This window comes from Hyla sarda, chromosome 1, assembly GCF_029499605.1.
Source record: "Hyla sarda isolate aHylSar1 chromosome 1, aHylSar1.hap1, whole genome shotgun sequence".
Classification (NCBI taxonomy): domain Eukaryota; kingdom Metazoa; phylum Chordata; class Amphibia; order Anura; family Hylidae; genus Hyla; species Hyla sarda.
In genome coordinates, this window is record NC_079189.1 from 420,086,921 (window position 1) to 420,107,895 (window position 20,975).

At 40.1% G+C, this 20,975-nt stretch overlaps 1 protein-coding gene across 2 annotated transcripts in view; it reads left to right on the forward strand.

Moving 5' to 3' along the window:
- The window catches only part of GRK3 (G protein-coupled receptor kinase 3), a 301,737-nt gene that overhangs the window by 174,775 nt on the left and 105,987 nt on the right, over positions 1-20,975 (forward strand). For both annotated transcript variants that reach the window (XM_056529119.1, XM_056529110.1), the window contains exon 3: positions 18,021-18,094. In XM_056529119.1, coding sequence (XP_056385094.1) covers positions 18,021-18,094 — 74 coding nt within the window. The remainder of the gene's footprint in view (positions 1-18,020; positions 18,095-20,975) is intronic.

The window sequence follows — 20,975 nt, forward strand, 5'->3', positions numbered from 1 at the left end:
CTATTCTTATCTAAGAGTCAGTATCATTTTTATATGATTTCATACATCCACCAGTTCAGTTTTGGGTCCCATGTACCCCGGCTTCATGCTTTGTGCGGTAGCAGATGCTCCATGACAACTCACTATTGATCAGCATACATTTATAACATACATGGCTATCTGTGGCTGATAAGTAGCTAACGTATGTATTTTTTTTCCACGGTACATGATATCCCATATATAGTGTAAAGAATGACAGATGTTGTGCTCTTACCAATTTCTAGCCGTGATCAATAGGTTACCTGGTAGATGTTCTCATAATTATCTACACAGCTTCACAACCTATTGATCCTGTTCACAAGGCACATCAGTTACGTATGTGTAATGCTTTAAGATAACATATAGACAATCCCCAATAATGAATGTATCTACCATTGGGGTGAATACAGTTGAAATTATCATTCCATACCCATTATCCACTTTTTTTTCTCAATTTTATATTTGTCATGCTTTTCTCTTAAATTCCTCTGTAAGAGTAAGGCTATTCCATGTCCAAAAAGGTGCAAAAAAATTGCAAAAAATTCCAGCTCCCAATAGAACGATAAAATAGAAAAATGTATTAAATCATATTAAAATGATACCCAAAAATAATGAGGTATAAAAGCAAGCAGAAACGCCAAGGGCATTTCTGCTTGCTTTTATACCTCACTATTTTTGGGTATCATTTTAATATGATTTAATACATTTTCTATTTTATCGTTCTATTGGGAGCTGGAATTTTTTGCAATTTTTTTGCACCTTTGCTTTTTTGGATACTGTTCATACCAAGATTTGCGGCTTGGATTTGTATTCCGTGTTTCCTATGCCATCTGAAGTCCTTTTCCTATCAAGGAACATTCATAGGCAGTGAGCTGGTTTATTTTCTACATTGACTTTTCTTGGCTATTCCATGTCCTTAAATGGATGAAATCCCTTTCTATTAACCAAAGCTGAGAGCCGCTAAAAAGAGCTGCAACCGCTCTGGTGGGCTTGTCCTAGCCATATAACACAATGTGCATTCATTTGAATGGGGGATATATATTGCTGTCTATCTTCTCCACCCATCCCCAGTAGTAACAGTCGATCACCAGGGAGACTGTGCATGGAAATGAGGTGGTCTCTTGGAGAGAAACAAAAATACATTAGATGTGTGAACACCATCTTATGAAATTTGTGGTAGTGTTTTACTACTGAGGCCTCTTTGGTGAAAATGCTGTAAAAGGTAAAAGCAGCATGAAATCCAAATGCCTCTTGAGAATAGCAATTTGCTCTCAGCCTGAGTTTGAGAACTAGTCTTTAGCGGTGAGGATTAAGTAATCCCTGTGTAGTCGTACAGAGTGTCTTCAGTGTGTCTGATATATTTTATTTCTTGACTTTTTTATGGCACTATTGGTAACTTACATTTAGTGGTAAACTACAGTAACCAGTAAGTGAGGGAATTTTGTTGTGCAATTGAAATAATTCTGAGAAAGAATGTTGGGGAAAAATTCAGCTCGTAAATTCCGTTGCAGCATGGTCAAATGTTTTTCAATGGGATTCTGCTGCACCGTGCGGAATCCCCTCGGAAATATATTGCTATCTACAGAGATGGTAATCTTTGTTCTGCTGTTGCCCGCTGTCTTCGGGAATGTCCGCCCAGGAATTTTTCGGGCAGACATTCCGCTGTGCGAATAAAGGCCCACATTTATCAAAGAACGTCTACGGTAGAGCTATTTTCCCACATTTATTTTAGTGGTGGGTTTGACTAGCGTGCATCTTATTTATCAAGAAGGTGCAGCAGGATGATGAATTTTGCGCAGCTCTGCTGTGGTGGGAAAAGCTCCACCCCATACACTTTTTCTAGACGCTTGTGAGGGAGGGCAGTAGACACTTTCCCGGGTCCTGAATTTGCAGGTTAGGTGTTTTTATTTACTTTCACAGAGCTGCCTGGACATTTTTACTTGCATTTAACCCCTTAAGGACGCAGCCCTTTTTCACCTTAAGGACTGAGCCCTTTTTCGCAATTCTGACCACCGTCACTTTACAAATTAATAACGCGAAAACGCTTTTACCGAATATTCTGATTCTGAGATAGTTTTTTCGTGACATATTCTACTTTATTTTGGTGGTAAATTTTCGGCGTTACTTGCATCCTTTTTTGGTGAAAAATCCCAAAATTTCATGAAAATTTTGAAAATTTTTGCATTTTTCTAACTTTGAAGCTCTCTGCTTGTAAGGAAAATGGATATTCACAATAAATTTTATTTTTATTCACAAATACAATATGTCTACTTTCTGTTGGCATGTTAAAATGGACATACATTTGCTTTTTGAAAAAATTAGAGGGCTTCAAAGTAGAGCAGCAATTTTCAAAAATGTCATAAAAATTGCTAAATCTGAAGGGACAGATGTTACAGAACTACAACTCCCAGCATGCCTGGGCAGTCGAGGCATGCTGAGAGTTGTAGTTTGGCAACATCTGGAGGGCTACTGTTTGGGCACCACTGTAACAGTGGTCTCCAAACTGTGACCCTCCAGATGTTGCAAAACTACAACTCCCAGCATGCCCAGACAGCCTTTGGCTCTCTGGGCATGCTGGGAGTTGCAGTTTGGCCCCCCTAGTGGTTGCCACAGTAAAGATCGATTTACTTTCACTTTCAATTCTCCCCCCCCCCCCCCCACTGTCGATTCCCTACCTGATCAGGATCCTGCAGGCTCCAGCGAAGATCCCAGGTCCCCAAGCATCTTCTCCTGCAGGTACGGTCTCCATCTTCTTCCCAGAGCCCCTCGACATCCAATCCAGGGGCGGGCAGAACGGGGGGTTGCCATGGCAACCCCCTGTCCTGCGCTGCCATTGGTCAGAACTCCGTTCTGAGTAATGGCAGGGGATAGGAGTAGATCGCAGCTTTGCAATCTCACTCCAATCCTTTCGTCTGATCGGGGTTGTTGCTGACAACTCCGATCAGCCCTATTTTCCGGGTGATCGGGTCACCAGAGACCCGATCAGCCCAGAATTGGAGAAAATCGCATGTCTGAATTGACATGCGATTTTCTCCGATTGCCGACATGGGGGGGTCTCAGGACCCCCCTGGGCGATGTGCCAGGGTGCCTGCTGAATGATTTCAGCAGGCATCCGGCTCCGGTCCCCAACCGGCTAGCGGTGGGGATCGGAATTCCCACGGGCGTATGGATACGCCCTGCGTCCTTAAGGACTCGGAATGCAGGGCGTATCCATACGCCCTGCGTCCTTAAGAGGTTAAGATGCTACAATCAATTTGAATGCGGTGTCTAAGGGGTTAAAGCCGGGCATCATCATGATCGGTGATGTCTGGCATTAGAGATGGGTCCTGGCGGCTATCTGCCACCAGGACCCATCTCCAATGCCAGACATCACCGATCATGAATTGGTTGAATTGTGGAAAGTAGAAGTGATTCTCTCGCCTACTGGTAGGTGGTGTAGCTTTGCGCCTAAAAAAGTACCTTTGTGCACAAAATAGCGACTTTTGACTAAAGTCACAAATGATAAATACGTGACCTTTCCATGGTAAAAAGAAAAAGTTCTACGGGTAGGCAAAAAGAGTGAAACTGTCTATATCAAAAGTCTCATAAAAGTCACTAAATATGCTGCTTGCGCCTGAACTGCGCCAAAACATAGACAAAAAAATGTTCTAAAAGTAATGATAAATCTCCCCCATAGTCTTATTCAGTATGAACATTTGGACTAAAAACTGCAGGATGGCACGCCTCTCCCCTTCCCTGCCCCATACCATTTTGCATGAGTCAGGGCTCAGTTTTGAGTGTTGGAAATCTTGTACATAAATATACATAAAGGTACACAAGTAGTGAGTGATTTAGGACTCTGTGTAAGGTATCTACTTCACAGTAATTTAAAGAACAAAAATTTATGTTGAGCTTTCCAAAACAGAATTTTACTGGAAATTCGCATGGAAGTATACAGGTTTTGCACCAAAAATTATGTGGATTTTGGGGGAAATCCTGTGCTGAAGAAAAGCGGTGCAGTTGCCTAATCAGATGGCATTTTATTTTTCAGCGACCTTTTAAAAAATAAAAAATAAGAGAAACAATCTGGTTGCTATGGGTAACTGCTCCAATTTTCCTATGCACAGGTTTGAAGAAATCCCCCCCATATGTACAAATGATCTTAGCTTTCTCATTTACAACAGTAGGAGGCACTTTTCATATAGATTTAATGCCAAAGCCAACATGGAATTAACTGAGAGTTTCCTGCTGTGGGTTCAGCTGCAGTGGCTTTTCCATGGTGGAAAACACACTGGAGACCCCATTGAAGACAATTCTTTTGGAACAAAAAAGGGGACCTTAAAACGTAACTTATTTGAGAGACATAAAAAAATATTATAAACCACTATACCATAAACTGTATACAACAGCCGCCACGAGAATAATTGATTATAAGACACACCTCCGATTATTCTTGTCCATTAATTCACCGGACTATTGCTCTCTTGAACAGTAATGAATAAACGCCAGGTACAGTCCGTTACTACAGATTATGGTGGGGATTTATCATTGCTTTTAGAGCATTTTTTTGTCTATGTTTAGGCGCAGTTCAGACGCAAGCAGAATATTTTGAGACTTTTATGCGCCTTTTGATATAGACAGTTTCACTCTTTTTGCCTACCCGTAGAACATTTTCTTTTTGACCATGCAGTGGTCACGTATTTATCATTTGCAACTTTTGTCAAAAGTGGCTATTTTGTGCGCAAAGGTACTTTTTTAGGCGCAAAGCTATGCCACCTACCAGTAGGCGTGAGAATAATGTCTACCTTCCGCAATTCAACCTTTAACCTCTTGTGGACGACAGCGTCCCACTCCCCTTCTATGACACGTGCTCAGGAGCTGACCGTGGGTCATAGCTGGGTGGTCCTGGCGGCTATCTGCCACCAGGACACATCTCTATTGCCAGACATCACAGATCATGGTGATGCCCGGCTTTAACCCCTTAGACACCGCAATCAAATTTGATTGTAGCGTCTAAAATGCAAGTAATAATGTCCCGGCAGCGCTGTGAAATTAAGTAAAAAAACCTAACCTTCCAAATTCAGGACCCAGGAAAGTGTCTACTTCCATCCATCACAAGCGTCTAGAAAAAGTGTATGTGGTGAAGCTATTCCCACTACAGCAGAGCTGCGCAAAATTCATCATCCTGCTGCACCTTCTTGATAAATAAGATGCACGCTAGTCAAACCTACCACTAAAATAAATGTGGGAAAATAGCTCTACCGTAGACGTTCTTTGATAAATCTGGGCCTTTATTCGCATAGCGGAATGTCTGCCCGGAAAATTCCTGGGCGGACATTCCGCAGACAGCGGGCGACAGCAGAACAGAGATTGCCATCTCTGTAGATAACAATATATTTCCGAGGGGATTCCGCACGGTGCAGCAGAATCCCATTGAAAAAAATCCACCATAGAGTATCAGTGCAGGTGGCGCAAACGGACCATTCTCTTCAGCACCACATTTTGTTCTCAATTGTATGTGTAAGTATTGTATTGAAATATATGTCCGTAACTGCAGCAATAAAGAGTTAGTAAACGTATAGGAACAGAGTTCACATTGGTAATGTGTTATTTGTAATTCTGTTATTTCTCAGTGTCACACAAAACCTTTATTCATAAGGCACCATACCTCTCAGTTGCATTAACTATTCCACAATTTCCTTATTAGCTCTCCGCTGCATACACAGATGATTGAACACTGTCCCTATAGCAGCTTAAATATTGCATACTTAAAGGGGTATTCCAGGCCAAAACTTTTTTTTATATATCAACTGGCTCCGGAAAGTTAAACAGATTTGTAAATTACTTCTATTAAAAAATCTAAATCTTTCCAATAGTTATTAGCTTCTGAAGTTGAGTTGTTGTTTTCTGTCTAACTGCTCTCTGATGACTCACGTCCCGGGAGCTGTTCAGTTCCTATGGGGATATTCTCCCATCATGCACAGCTCCCGGGACGTGACATCATCATTGAGCAGTTAGACAGAAAACTTCAGAAGCTAATAACTATTGGAAGGATTAAGATTTTTTAATAGAAGTAATTTACAAATCTGTTTAACTTTCCGGAGCCAGTTGATATATATAAAAAAAAGGTTTTGCCTGGAATACCCCTTTAATTCAGTTGCATTTCTGTTAGTAGATATTGTTTTAAGACACTCATATACACTGCAGCAACCAGCAACACATTTTTCCAAGTTAGTATCAGCACAGTTCACAATGGTGATTATTTGCACATAACTTCTACCACAGTATCTCCCCACAACTTCATTCATGAGACACTGTGTGTGTATATATATATATATATATATATATATATATATATATATATATATATACTCACTATTGCACAATGCCCTTGACCCCTTAAGGACCAGGGCAATTTTATTTTTGAATTTTCATTTTTCCTCCTTACCTTCTAAAAATCATAAATCTCTTATATTTCCATCCACAGACCCATATGAGGGCTTGTTTTTTGCATCACCAATTGTACTTTGTAATTACATCACTTATTTTACCATAAAATGTACGGCGCAACCCAAAAAAATATTATTTATGTGGGGAAATGGAAAAGAAAACTGCAATTTAGCAAGGTTTGAAAGGTTTTGTTTTCATGCTGTACAATTTATGGTAAAAATGAAGTTTTCTTTATTCTGTGGGTCAATACAATTAAAATGATGCCCATGTTATATGCTTTATAATTGTACCACGTTATAAAAAAATCTCAAACTATTATAACAAAATTTGTATGTTTAAAATTGCCCTATTTTGACCACCCATAACTGTCTAATTTTTCCATATATCTCGCAGTGATCTGTAGTTTTTATCGGTACCACTTTTGCTAATATTTAACTTTTTCTAAATTTGTTAATATTTTTTTGGAATAAAATGTGACCACAAAGCAGCTTTTTTTTTTTTTTTTTTTTTTTTTTACATTTACGCCATTCACCATACGGGATAGTTAACAATATATATATATATATATATATATATATATATTTTTTACATTTGTTTATTTTTTTTTTTACACTTATGTCCCCATAGGGGACTATTTATAGCAATCATTTAATTGCTAATACTGTTCAATATCGTTGATCTCCGATCAGAGCAGAAGACCCTGGGAGACGGCCGAAGGCAGGTGAGGGGACCTCCAGCCGCCTTGCTGGATGATCGGATCCCCGTACCGCACTGCCGCAGATGCCGTGATCTGTATTGATCATGGCATCTGAGGGGTTAATGGTGGACATCAGCGCGATTGATGATGTCTGCCATTACCGGCGGGTCCCCGGCAGAGCGTAAATGTACGTCATGGTGCGCTAAGTACCACCGCTCCGTGACGTACATTTATGTCAATTATAGTTAAGGGGTTAATATCTCTCAGCTGTATACACTGATGATTGCCCAATGTCCCATTAGCAGCTTCAATATATCACAACAGCAGCTAAATGTGCTAGTGGCAACCTTTAGTCCAAGCAATGCAAAAGTGCCCTGTGCAGTACCTGATTGTATTACATAAATATATATATATATATATATATATATATATATATATATATATATTGCACTCAAATCACACTTAGCTGTATGGTGCGACTGAATTCCTCAATAGACTGGTGGTTCTGTTCACATTGTACTAATGGTCCAACACATTTCTTGCGCTCATCATCACGGGGACCTTGCGTTTTGTTAGCAAAACTTAGTCCATTAGTAGCTGGAAGCGTATGGCGTGCGGCTCTGATGACCGCAGTGACAAATGATCTCGGCTTTCCCGTTAACAGTAGGAGGCAATTTTCATGCAGATTTAATGCAAACACCAACATGGAATTGCCTGCAAGTTTTCTGCTGTGGATTCAGCTGCAGTGGATTTTTCATGGTGGAAATCCCGCTGGTGACCCTATTAAAGTGAAAAAAATCTGCAGACAAACGCACAGCGGGAAACTCTCAGAAGATCCATCCATGTGAACGTACCTTAAAGGGGTACTCCACTGGAAAACATTTTTTTTTTTTTTTTTTTTTTATCAACTGGTGCCAGAAAGTTAAAAAGATTTGTAAATTACTTCTATTAATAAATCTTAATCCTTCCAGTACTTATCAGCTGCTGTTATTATCCACAGGAAGTTTTTTTCTTCTTGAATGTCCTGTCTGCCTGACCACGGTGCTCTCTGATGACACCTCTGTCCATTTTAGGAGCTGTCCAGAGCAGGATAGATATTTTATGGGAATTTGCTCCGACTCTGGACTGGTATCGCCGCATGCGTAAAAGTCTGAAATAGTAAAATATATTGTTAATTATCCCGTATGGTGAACGACGTAAACGTAAAAAAATTAAAAAAAAAGTCCAAAATTGCAGCTTTTTTGTCACATTTTATTCCAAAAATAATTTATAAAAAAATTTATAAAAAGTAAAACCTAAGCAAAAGTGATACTGATAAAAACTACAGATCATGGAGCAAAAAATGAGCCCTCATATCACCCCATATACGGAAAAATGAGAAGGTTATAGGTAGTCAAAATAGGGCAATTTCAAACATACTAATTTTGTTAAAATGGTTTGAGATTTTTTTTAAGTGGTACAATTATAGAAAAGCATATAACCATGGGTATCATTTTAATCGTATTGACCCACAGAATAAAGAAAATATGTCATTTTTACCGGAAAGTGTACAGCGTGAAAACAAAACCTTCCAAAATTTGCTAAATTGCGCTTTTCTTTTCAATTTTCCCTCATAAATAATATTTGTTTGGTTGTGCCGTACATTTTATGGTAATATAAGTGATGTCATTACAAAGTAAAATTGGTGAGGCAAAAAGCAAGCCCTCATATGGGTCTGTGGATGGAAATATAAAAGAGTTATGATTTTTAGAAGGTGAGGAGGAAAAAACGAAAATGCAAAAATAAAATTGGTCTGGTCCTTAAAGGGGTACTCCGCCCCTAGACATCTTATTCCCTATCCAAAGGATAGGGGATAAGATGTCAGATCACCGTGGTCCCGCTGCTGGGGACCCCCGGGATCCCCGCTGCGGCACTGCGCTATCATTACAGCACAGAGCGAGTTCGCTCTGCACGTAATGATGGGCAATACAGGGGCCGGAGCATTGTTACGTCACGGCTCCACCCCTCGTGACGTCACGGCCCGCCCCTTTCAAAACAAGTCTATGGGAGGGGGCATGGCGGTCATCACGCCCCCTGCCATAGACTTGCATTAAGGGGACGGGCCGTGATGTCACGAGGGGTGGAGCCATGACGTAATGGTGCTCCGGCCCCTGTATCGCCCGTCACTACGCACAGAGCGAACTCGCTCTGTGCCGTAATGATAGCGCAGTGCCGCAGCAGAGATCCCGGGGATCCCCAGCAGCGGGACCATGGTGATCTGACATCTTATCCCCTATCCTTTGGATAGGGGATAAGATGTCTAGGGGCGGAATACCCCTATAAGGCCAAAATGGGCCTAGTCCTCAAGGGGTTAAAGTACAAAGAGCACCAAAGATCTGTTTATAACAGCAAGCAGTTAGCTGTATACATCCAGTATGCTGATAAAAATCCTGCGTTTCCAGTAGGTACTGAAACATTCTGCATCAAGTAGCTGTTGGTGCAAAAGTACATTAATGTCAGGGCATGCTGGGGTTTGTAGTTTTGCATAGGGCATCTTAAATAAAAAGGTTTATCTTTTAATAACGGGGCACGCTGAGGTCAGAGAATGGAGGCTAGAGAAAACTTGTCACTATTGCTATATTTAGTGAAAGGACTTTCCAGCATGTTACATATGATGGGGATGACTCAAGTGTATACAGTATAATGAAGTTCATGTAGTATAAGGAGATTTTTCCCATCATGACCTCATATTTACTATTAGTTTTAACAGTTTTATTTTTTTATTTATTTATTTATTTCAAGAACAACAAAAGCATAACAAATATAAAGTTTAATCAAATGAGCGAACAGTCTTTATATTCTATACTGAAGTCTGTGTAGCAATTCCCATCCAGCTCTGTGGGTATAGATTCTCTTATAGATACTTACGTAAGGTGCCCACTGAAGAGGAATGCCTTGTTGTAAATCCAATTGTCTTTTACTGCATTACATAATTCAGAAGATGTGTCTTTATAAAAGTAGGTCAGCTTTACCCAGCGCATTCATGTGAACCAAGGCTTGAGATAGAAGAGAAGCCATCTTTGTAGTGCCAGCTTCATATAATGGCATCACTTCAGGAAGCTCCTGTGCAGAGAGAGATGTGTACAGGAGACATCTGCCTGTTTTCAGAGGACAATAGTCATAACTAAAATTAGACTGGTCGTCCTGAGCAGATGGTGTTGGAGAGAGACAGCATATAGAACCATTCTCATTGAAAGGATCCGATTGTACCATAGTTACTTAGAAGAGATGTGCGTTTTTGAAACTATTTTCTTCCCAAAAATCTGCAATAAGAATAAATAAGAATAAACCTTCTTTCAAAATAGTCTTGAAAAAAAAATATCCTCCTATTTTTTGTATATATTTGGTATGCCAGCTTTTTGTTCACCAGTCTGGTTTATAACCACAAATCCTTGTGTATTCATTAGTCATGTATTACCCCTACTCCTAAACACAATTGAGCAGTATACAGTGGAAAAAAGCGGAGGTGGCGCCAAGTGCGGTGTAGGTCTTTAGCCGATATAGGGAGGTACCCGGGTGGGGGGTAGCGTATCCCTTGCCGGTGGTGGTAGCTTGGTATGCAGGCCTGCAGCGTGTGGACGGAGCCCAGAAGGTGGGTCCGTATGGAGAATGCAGAAGAACAGGAAAAAGCTGCGGTGGCGCTCCCAAGGAAGTAACCTGAAATCATGGGTATAGGGTATAAAGTAATTAATTTATTTTTACAGCATAAGGAAATCAAAGAAAATAAAAAAACTAAAAAACGTAATGCAAGACGCGTTTTGGGAGTCACAGCTCCCTTTCTCAATTGCAGGTGGTGGCTGCAGCCACCACCTGCAATTGAGAAAGGGAGCTGTGACTCCCGAAACGTGTCTTGCATTAAGTTTTTTAGTTTTTTATTTTCTTTGATTTCTTTATGCTGTAAAAATAAATTAATTACTTTATACCCTATACCCACGACTTCTGGTTACTTCCTTGGGAGCGCCACCGCAGCTTTTTCCTGTTCTTCTGCATAAACACAATTGAGGCATGTATTTCTAGATCACAGAATCAAAAATTATCCTGAACATCCCCAACTAAACAGGTAACTTGTGCCTATGACCATTATATGTGGCTACAAAAAAGCAGTATGATAAGGCTCTTCTTTCATTCTGGGCACAATTTCTGTAGTGTGAACAGGGTCTAAAGGAGACCTTCAGCAGGTAGAGTGCCACCAGCTCAGCCATCCAGTTATAATTTATGTGAGACCTTGTTTACATTGCCGTCAGACTCTGCTATTTGTAGTTCCTTTGGCAATCTGGCCAGAAGGACGGGAGTTTAGTGGAGAAAAAAATAGTGCAACCACTATTTTGTTTCTCTGCTAAATTCCTGTAAAATTACCGGATTACTGACAGACCCATGTAAGTGAATGGGGTTGGTCAGGACCCGATAGGAGCCATTGGCATCCGACCTGTTTAAGGGAATGTTCACACTGCAGTGTGTGAACGGAATTCAGCGAGCGGAGATTCAGACTGGCAGCCGGCGGCGGCGGTAGGACCGCGTGGCACTGTGCTGTCACCATTGACGGCTATGCAGTGCTTGCGGACTTCCGTGCAAAGAATGAACATGTTCTTTCTTTGCACAGAACAAGTTCAGCGGCGGTGTGAATGGGAGACCCATTCACACTAATGTTAATTTCACACCGCGGAATTCCGTAGTGTGAACATACCCTTAGGGTCCGATCAGCTAAAAAAAAGAAGAAAAAAAGCCGATCGGACCCTTAATGGGTCGGATGCGAACGGCAATGTTAACAAGGCCTGAGATAGTGTATAAATGTTTCTGAGATGTGGCAGTGTCCTGGTAAAATAATTCTTATGTGATTTCAGAGATGTGGCAGTGTTCTAGTAACAATAACTATAGTGTGTTACAAATTTGCATTCTATGTGTTTGCAAAAACAGTAAGATAACTCATATTACTGAGTTACCTTGATCGGATGTACATCAACAAGAATTGGAATAAAAAGATCTTTCAACAGCCAAATAACTATTCCTGCCAACTTAAGTAACTCCATCATACTTGTTAGAGATGAGCAAAGTTACAGTAATTTGATTCTGCACGAACCTCGCAGCTCGGCAGTTGATGACTTATCCTGCATAAATTACTTCAGCTTTCAGGTGCTCTGGTTGGCTGGAAAAGGTAGATACAGTCCTAGGAGAGAGTCTCCAGCCCACCGGAGCACCTGAAAGCTGAACTAATTTATGCAGGCTAAAGTCAGCAACCGCCGAGCCGAGAAGTTCATGAGGAATCAAATCACTGTAACTTCGCTCATCTAAAGTATTATGGAGTTACTAAATGCAGTAAATGCAGTATGAAGAGGGCCTACAGATTTGCTGCTGCCATTTTCTCATTAAATAAAATTTTTCTTTTTTAAATATACGGTATGTGCATCATATATTAATGTATGAAGAAATATGATGCAGTCTTTGTTGAAGAGTATCATAGCATTTTTAGTGAAACTTTTGCCTAATGAACTCCCAATGAAGCACCCCAAGAGGGGAAATGTCATCACTGGAATATAACAAAATTCCTGTTTAATGGGTCATTTTCTTCCAAATATCATCATTACAAATGTTTAAATGCCCTGGGGAAAAAGACATCCCAAAATAGGTTTAACTTTTTTTTTTCTTATTCCAGATAAAAAAAAAAAAAAAAAAAAAAAATCTCCTACAGTTTAAAAAAAAAGAAAAAAATATAAAGATCAACAGATTCCACAGCACTTTACAATTTTGGGGGTACAAATAAAGGCATTCCAATATTACTTGTAGCCCGCTCCAGCTATATGTAGGTCTACAATCTTCCTGACATCCTTGGACAGCTTTTTATTCTTGGCCATGGTGATTGGAATCTGATTGCTTTTCTGGACAGATCTATTTCATACATGTAACAAACAGATTAAGAGCACTCCCTTTAAAAGAGTGCTCCCATTATCAGCTGGTTATCTGTATCTGTAACCCCTGGGAGCCAGAAATAATTTCATAGGGGATCAAATACTTATTTTATTCAGTAAAATGCAAATCAATTTAGAACTTATTTGGGGGAGATTTGTTGTTCTTCTGTTTCTCACTGTTAAAATGAATCTCCCATTACAATAATTTCTTTGTCAGTGGGCAAATGTACGAAATCAGCAGGGATCAAATATATATATATATATATTTTTTTCCGGATCAATACAGATTTGGATTTCCACAAATCTTGCTGCTTCAGTGGTTTTGGATGTTTTAGTCAGGAGTTTCTATAGTATATTGAAGTACAGTTTAAATGCTTTTCATTTCATGTCAAGTTTTTTTTCTTTACTTTTTAATGACGAATACACAAAGTTTATACACAGACTCAGTATATACTATGTTGACCCTTATTTTTCAAGACTTTTGCAGCGTCTGGGCCCAATCCTGACGATAACAACCCATTCTTGCCTGATCAGTGGTTTGGGTTTATCACAATTTCTCTGTTTTTCTTCCCCCCCGCTTTTTGAGGAAGGACCACAGATTTACCTAGTTATCACGTGTGACATGGTGCTCAGTCATGCTGGAAAAAGCATTGTAATTCCCCAAATTGCTCTTGGATCGTTGGGAGTAGTTGCTCTTGGATGATGTGAAGAAAGCAGCAAGCAACAGGATGATCTACAGAAGATTCAGCTGCTCGCTCAGTTCAACAGCAGTACAGAGCTTTCTTCCAAATTGCAACAGGCAGATAGATGTCAGTGCATCCACACGCCCAGTGGGGCAAAGGCCTTTTGAGGTTGGCATTTTTTCAAAAAAGACAGCAAAGAAGCCACTTATCTCCAAGAAAAACATTAAGGACAGACTGATATTCTGCAGAAAGTACTGGGATTGGACTACACTGGTCTAAGATAAAGTTATTTTTTTTTTCTAATGAAGCTTTCTTCACATTGTTTGGGACGTCATCAATAAGAATTGTATCTATACATTCTTCAAGAGCAACTTCTCCCAAAGATCCAGGAGCAATTTGGGGATTAACAAAGGTATGGAGCTGGCTCGAGTCAGGAGCCCACTCAATACACCCTGAGCGCCGCCGTACTTGTCGGGTATTTCATGTCCAGCCTTGCTTTCCCCAAGCAGGACTAAAGGCCTTAAAAATTCACCTGCCCAGTGCCCATGGTCCAAGCGTCAGGCGATAGGATTTCCACATCCCCAAACAGTTCTAGTGAGGCATCAGCTATAAATCAGCCAATGCGAACAGCTGACAGGAAAGCCTCAGGGTATAAGGTCTCCCTATACACCTTCTGCCTTGTGTTTTTGAGCAATCCTACATATCTATTGATGTAATGAGTATGTAGATATATAGAATACTTTCTGTAATATTTTTCTGTAAAGAGTCACCACCTGACACTTTATGGAGTTAAAGGGGTTGTCCACCATAAGGTGATTTTAGTATGTACCTGGCAGACAGTAATGGACATGCTTAGGAAGGATCTGTGCTTGTCTTGGGGCTAAATGGCTGTGTTGTCAGATTACCATAACACTGTGGCTAGCTTTTTGTGAACTGGTATTTCCTGTTTCAGTTTTCTTTTTTTGACTACAAAACCCATAATTCCATTTTCCTCCCTCCCACACATCAGCTACCCCACCCATTGAAAACCACAGGTCTTTTGAATGGATACAGCTAATTTTTTCAATCATGCCTACAGCTGTTGCATTAGTTGCAGATTGATCTCTCTCCTACCAAGTGATCCCTCCACCCATTGAAGTAGACAGGCTCCCTGTCATCAGCTGACTAGTGAGTCAGGTCTCGACCGCATTGCAACCTGGGAACAATCTGAGACAACAGCCATTTTGTATGCTGATAAAAAATAAATATTGGGGTGAAAATCACAGAAGAATTGTGAGAAAACTGTCACACACAGGTACAGACACTACATTATGAACTACACTAACTTTTCAGCCCCTGTAGCGTAGTCAAATGGAAAAAAAATCCTGGAATACCCCTTTAAAAGTGCCTTACTAAGTTTTTCTGACTTTGCACACATCAGAGAAAAATAAGGACAGGACCTTGTTATTTCTGAAAGATTCAGGATTTGTGTTCATTCCAGATTCTTGATGCATGTGATCCGCTACTGTATCTATTCTCAGTCTTCACTGACCTATTTTATCTTCCCTGTTCTCTGCATAGTTGTGTGTGGGATTTTTATTCCTCCTCTTTTTCATGACATCCTGGTAATATCCCAGGGAGCACGGAGCACAGACATAACAGGCGTACTTCTAGCATCACAGCTTGTAGTGCTTATAGTCTGTATCTCAAAGATGAATCAATTAAGTCTACTATTTATAATATTTGTTTCTACCTTTTCATATCCTATTGAATTTGTATATATTTTTTTTTTTTTATTAGAGTGGTACTAGAAAACACAGCACTCCCAAGTGGGTTCTGTACAATATGATCAAAGTTACAGCTAACCTGTATGGAAGAGAGAAAGCTATATTGATGCATCATCGGTACTTGAGAGTTATATTAAAGCTCCATTATTAAGGTATAGATGCAGTGATGAACATATCAGACTAGATTAGAAAAGCACTGAAGGTTTGAACACCAGTTTATACTGTAACTATAGAATAGAATGTGCATACAAATAATGAGCTGCATTTGGACACAATTTTTGCAAACCTAAAACCTTCAACCCCTTTTGTAACTAATGCACCCCTGATAGCTAAGCTAAGGACCCCTTCAAATGGCCCTTCCACAGTAAGATCTGCCCTTGTTCTCAGAGTCTTTACAAGGCTCCATAATCGTGCAGGTGGGCCACATGAACAATGGCTGGATCATCCATGCGGCCCATTAAATTCATCATTGTTGGCTGTTAATTCCCTGTTTAGCGTTTTGCATCCATCAACAATAATTTAAATGGGCACACAAAAGATTCAATCAGTTGACAAACAAGCTTTGCTCATTCATTGGCTGATCACTACAACACGGGCCGATTATCGTGAATGAGCATACCTAAGAATGCTCGCTTGCCCGGCAATTTGCATGTTCGTCGGCTGATCGCTGGCTTTGTTCGGGCTCATTCACGCAACAGAATCTCTGCCTGGAGATATTCAGATGGAGATTTCATCAGTAGCCGTCTTCATAGACAGCAATGCATTTTGTGGGAGTCTGGGATTCGTAGTGTGGATGGTGCAGCAAAACCCCATTGAAAACAATGGGAGGCCGCTGCACCATATTTTCCACAGTTGAATTCTGCTTGGAAAATACATAGTGTGAATGTTCCCTATCATTCGCTGAATCGGCTTATGTAAAAGGGCCTTTCGTTTTTGTAGTGCAATGCTCTCTGTTGCTACTTTTCCATCAAGGATGGAAGGATTGATGACCACCAGTGTAAAGGGACCCATTCTCATTAGATTAAAGTTGATTTCAACCAAATTGATTGTCTAATGAAGTTTAGTAAAGAATGGTTATTTAAAGGTGCCCCTCCACTGTAGATTAAAGTCAGCCAATCCAAACCCCTTTGGCTGGTTTTGCTGTCTAAAGTGCGTGGGTACATTTCAACTCTCCAAGTGATATCAGTGGAAAGAAGAGTTGGGTGTGTTGGATTTTCACCCCCTGCACCTATTGTTCTAGGAGGGATATGCCGGCATCAGAGCCGTCTGGCTGCAGCTTATCCCTCCTCATAGAGCATACATAAACCCTTGGCTGTTCCAAATGTTCATATATATATATATATATATATATATGGGGTGGTTGGAGAGATAACTGTTGGCTATTCGGACCATAGTTATTAAATATGGGCACCTTTATATGAAATTGTTTATGTGTAAAATGTTTGTCTGATTGTTGCTAATCCATAGAGAGAGATTGTTTATGAAACCTAACCAGAATGTCCCCTGAAAGGTCATTCATCCTCTGACTCTAATAGCCGATTTGTAAAACTGTTGCTCCGCCATCACCCTTTGACTGTGACTACAGCTGTGTATAAGAATGGACAATGAAAAGTCATGCAACTACAGAGCTGTGTTTGTAAAGCTATGGAGCTGCAAAAATTCTCCAATTTTAGGTAAAATAGATTAGTTTTGTTAATTAAAATAAGGGTAGGCTTTAGATATCCTATTCTAGACCTTTTTATCTTAAAAGCCCTCTTTTAAGCTGGGTACATATGATAATACCATTAGTGACTATAGAATATTTATAGTACTTGACTCTTCCTATAAAAGTGCTAGTCCTTAGTAGCCGTGATGCAGATATACCGTAACTGTGTCAGGTCATGGAGTTCTCCATTGCTTGTGGCCTTTCATATCACAATTTTGTGGCCTTTCATATCACAATAGTGATCTAGTTTTCCTGCTCAGGTAGTCACTCAGAATTAAAATCTATTTAGCCACATTCTATTGAGTTGGTATGGTTGACATATTTCTTTTTTATTTTTATTTTATTCTGATAATACAGTGTTCTGGTTTAGAATAGTAGAGGGTGTTAATGGTTGTGTTGGCGTGTGTGCACCCATCAGGATTGGCATATTGCCTTCTATTGGGCTATGTTTGATAAATGCTGTCAGATCATGTCCTGCTAACAGCTGGTCCAGTTCCAAGGGCACAATCTATCGGTTCACCCTGAGCTCATAATTGGCATATTATAGTCACTTTTACTAATCCATACTAATACTTTTAATGAGGCAGAGGGGACTGTAAAGCGCTTACTCAAAGCTTAGGTCAAGCATCGGTAACAACATCTATCCCTTGAAGCTAATGTATGACAACTAGATTGCAATACATTTTGAGGTATAAAACTACATGAAAAGAGGGATTGGGGTAATTGTGCACATGGCTATGGTAAAAGACATTTAACACATTGTTTTTTCTTTTTTTGTAGGCTTCTTGCTTTTCAAAGACTTTTGCATGAATGAAATTGATGAAGGTGTCCCACAGCTCAAGTTTTATGAAGAGGTATTTGATTTACGGGATTACACTTTTATTCGTTTTCTAACACATTTGTTTACAGATGAAAATGTAAAGTTTATCATTGGATAGCTAACCTTCTTAAAGGGAAACTTTTGTAAAAATCATAGTTTTCCATGTTACTTCCTATCTTTAGTTGTGATCTCTGATCTCTTGTGATCTCTGCTACTTTATATAAATTTGTCAAGTCCATCACATAGTAAGAATTCAGAAATGCACCTCATATCTGTATTTCCATTTATATTTTGCTATTGTCACTAAATGTCCACCAGACTGTTACCTGCTTGCATACTTTCACACATATGCCATATGTGAGGGGAAAGTTTGCAATGGGAGTATGTGAGTATGGGAGTAAGAAAATGAAGTATTTCTCACAGAAAAGGATTGTAGTAACACATGTTTTGCTATACATGTTTATTCCCTTTGTATGTATTGGAACTAAACCAAAAAAGGAGGAAAAAAACAAATGGGACATAATGTCACACCAAAATTATGGTCTGGACAAAATTATTGGCACCGTTTCAAAATTGTGGAAAAATAAGATTGTTTCAAGCATGTGATGCTCCTTTAAACTCACCTAGGGCAGAGAAAAGGTGTGGGCAATATAAAATCACACCTGAAGGCAGATAAAAAGGAGAGAGGTTCATTTAGTCTTAGACATGGACAACAGTAAGAGAACTATCTTAGGACTTGAGAAACAAAATTGTTGAAAAATATCAAGAATCTCAAGGTTACATGTCCATGTCCAGAGATCTAGATTTGCCTTTGTCCACAGTGCGCAACATTATCAAGAAGTTTGCAACCCATGGCACTGTAGCTAATCTCCCTGGGCATGGACGGAAGAGAAAAATTAATGAAAGGTGTCAACGCATGATAGTCTGGATGGTAGATAGGCAGCCCAAAACAAGTTCCAAAGATATTCAAGCTGTCCTGCAGGCTCAGGGAGCATCAATGTCAGCGTGAACTATCTGTCAACATTTAAATTAAACTCTATGGCAGGAGACCCAGGAGGACCTCACTGCTGAGACAGAGACATAAAAAAGCAAGACTACATTTTGCCAAAATGAACTTGAGTAAGCCAAAATTCTTCTGGGAAAACGTCTTGTGGACAGATGAGACCAAGATAGAGCTTTTTGGTAAAGTATATCATTCTACTGTTTACCGAAAACGGAATGAAGCCTACAAAGAAAAGAACACAGTACCTACAGTGAAATATGGTGGAGGTTCAATGATGTTTTGGGGTTGTTTTGCTGCCTCTGGCACTGGGTGCCTTGAATGTGTGCAAGGCATCATGAAATCTGAGGATTACCAATGGATTTTGGGTCGCACTGTACAGCCCAGTGTCAGAAAGCTGGGTTTGTGTCCGAGATCTTGGGTCTTCCAGCAGGACAATGACCCCAAATATACATCAAAAAGCACCCAGAAATGGATGGTAACAAAGCGCTGGAGCGTTCTGAAGTGACCAGCAATGAGTCCAGATCTAAATCCCATTGAACACCTGTGGAGAGATCTTAAAATTGCTGTTGGGAAAAGACGCCCTTCCAATAAGAGACCTGGAGCAGTTTGCAAAGGAAGAGTGGTCCAACATCCGGCTGAGAGGTGTAAGAAGCTTATTGATGGTTATAGGAAGCGACTGATTTCCGTTATTTTTTCCAAAGGGTGTGCAACCAAATATTAAGTTAAGGGTGCCAATAATTTTGTCCAGCCCATTTTTGGAGTTTGGTGTGACATTATATCCAATTTGCTTTTTTTCCTCCCTTTTTTGGTTTAGTTCCACACAAAAGGAATAAACATGTGTATAGCAAAATATGTGTTACTGTAATCCTTTTCTGGGAGAAATACTTCATTTTCTAGAAAAATTTCAGGGGTACCAACATTTACGGCCATGACTGTATGGTCCCTACCAGGGGGTATTCAAATACTTTTAGTAAGGGTCAGCGTTAGGGATCGACCGATATCGATTTTTTTTTTTAGGGCCGATACTGATAATGTGTGGAGGTTAAGGCCGGTAGCCGATAACTTATACCGATATTCCGGTATAAGTTATCGGCTATTTCTCCAAACCCCTCCTCCACGGCGACGCCGCTGCAGATCATTGATTTAAAGCGGGCGCTTTAAATTAATGATCTGCAGCGGCTTTTGCAGTGTGGTTGAGGGGGGGGAGGGGTCAGATTATTAACGGCATAATTAATTGCCGATACCGAGAACGTCCAAAATCGTGAATATCGGCCAAACCGATAATCGGTCGATCCCTAGTCAGCTTATCCAATGCTAAAGCCTGGTTCACACCTAGCAGCTGCAGTGCCATTTAAGAAAGGGGCACTATTTGTTGCAGAACATTATTATTACCCTTTAATAAGTCAAAGGGTGAATTGACTCAGCTACTGAAGTGTGTAGGGATGTAAATCTACGACCTAAATACTGCCACATACGGTGCCCCTGAATATAATACTGCTGCACACTGTGCCCTTGACTAGAATGCTCCCACCCACTGTACCCCTAAATATAATACTGCCACTATGCCCCCTATAAAACTGTACCACTGCTTCCCTAATTAACTGTACCACTGTGCTCTTAAATTGTTTCCTAACCTGTGACTCTCAGACATAATAGGAGCAGCAGATTTGCAACAATTGGAGAACAGGTTTGAGGAACATTGAGAATAATTACCTGTCCCTGCCACTGCGCTGCATCGCTGCTCTGTCCTCTTCCACTCAGGTTTGATCAGAGCAAAATGATGCAGACACCACTTAATACGTCATCTGCATCATAGGAGAAACACTCAGAATGTTCCAGCCAGCACTCAGTTATTTAGTTGTATCGTGTCTTAGAGATCATGTCAGCTAACACATCATTTGCAGTCTCCCAT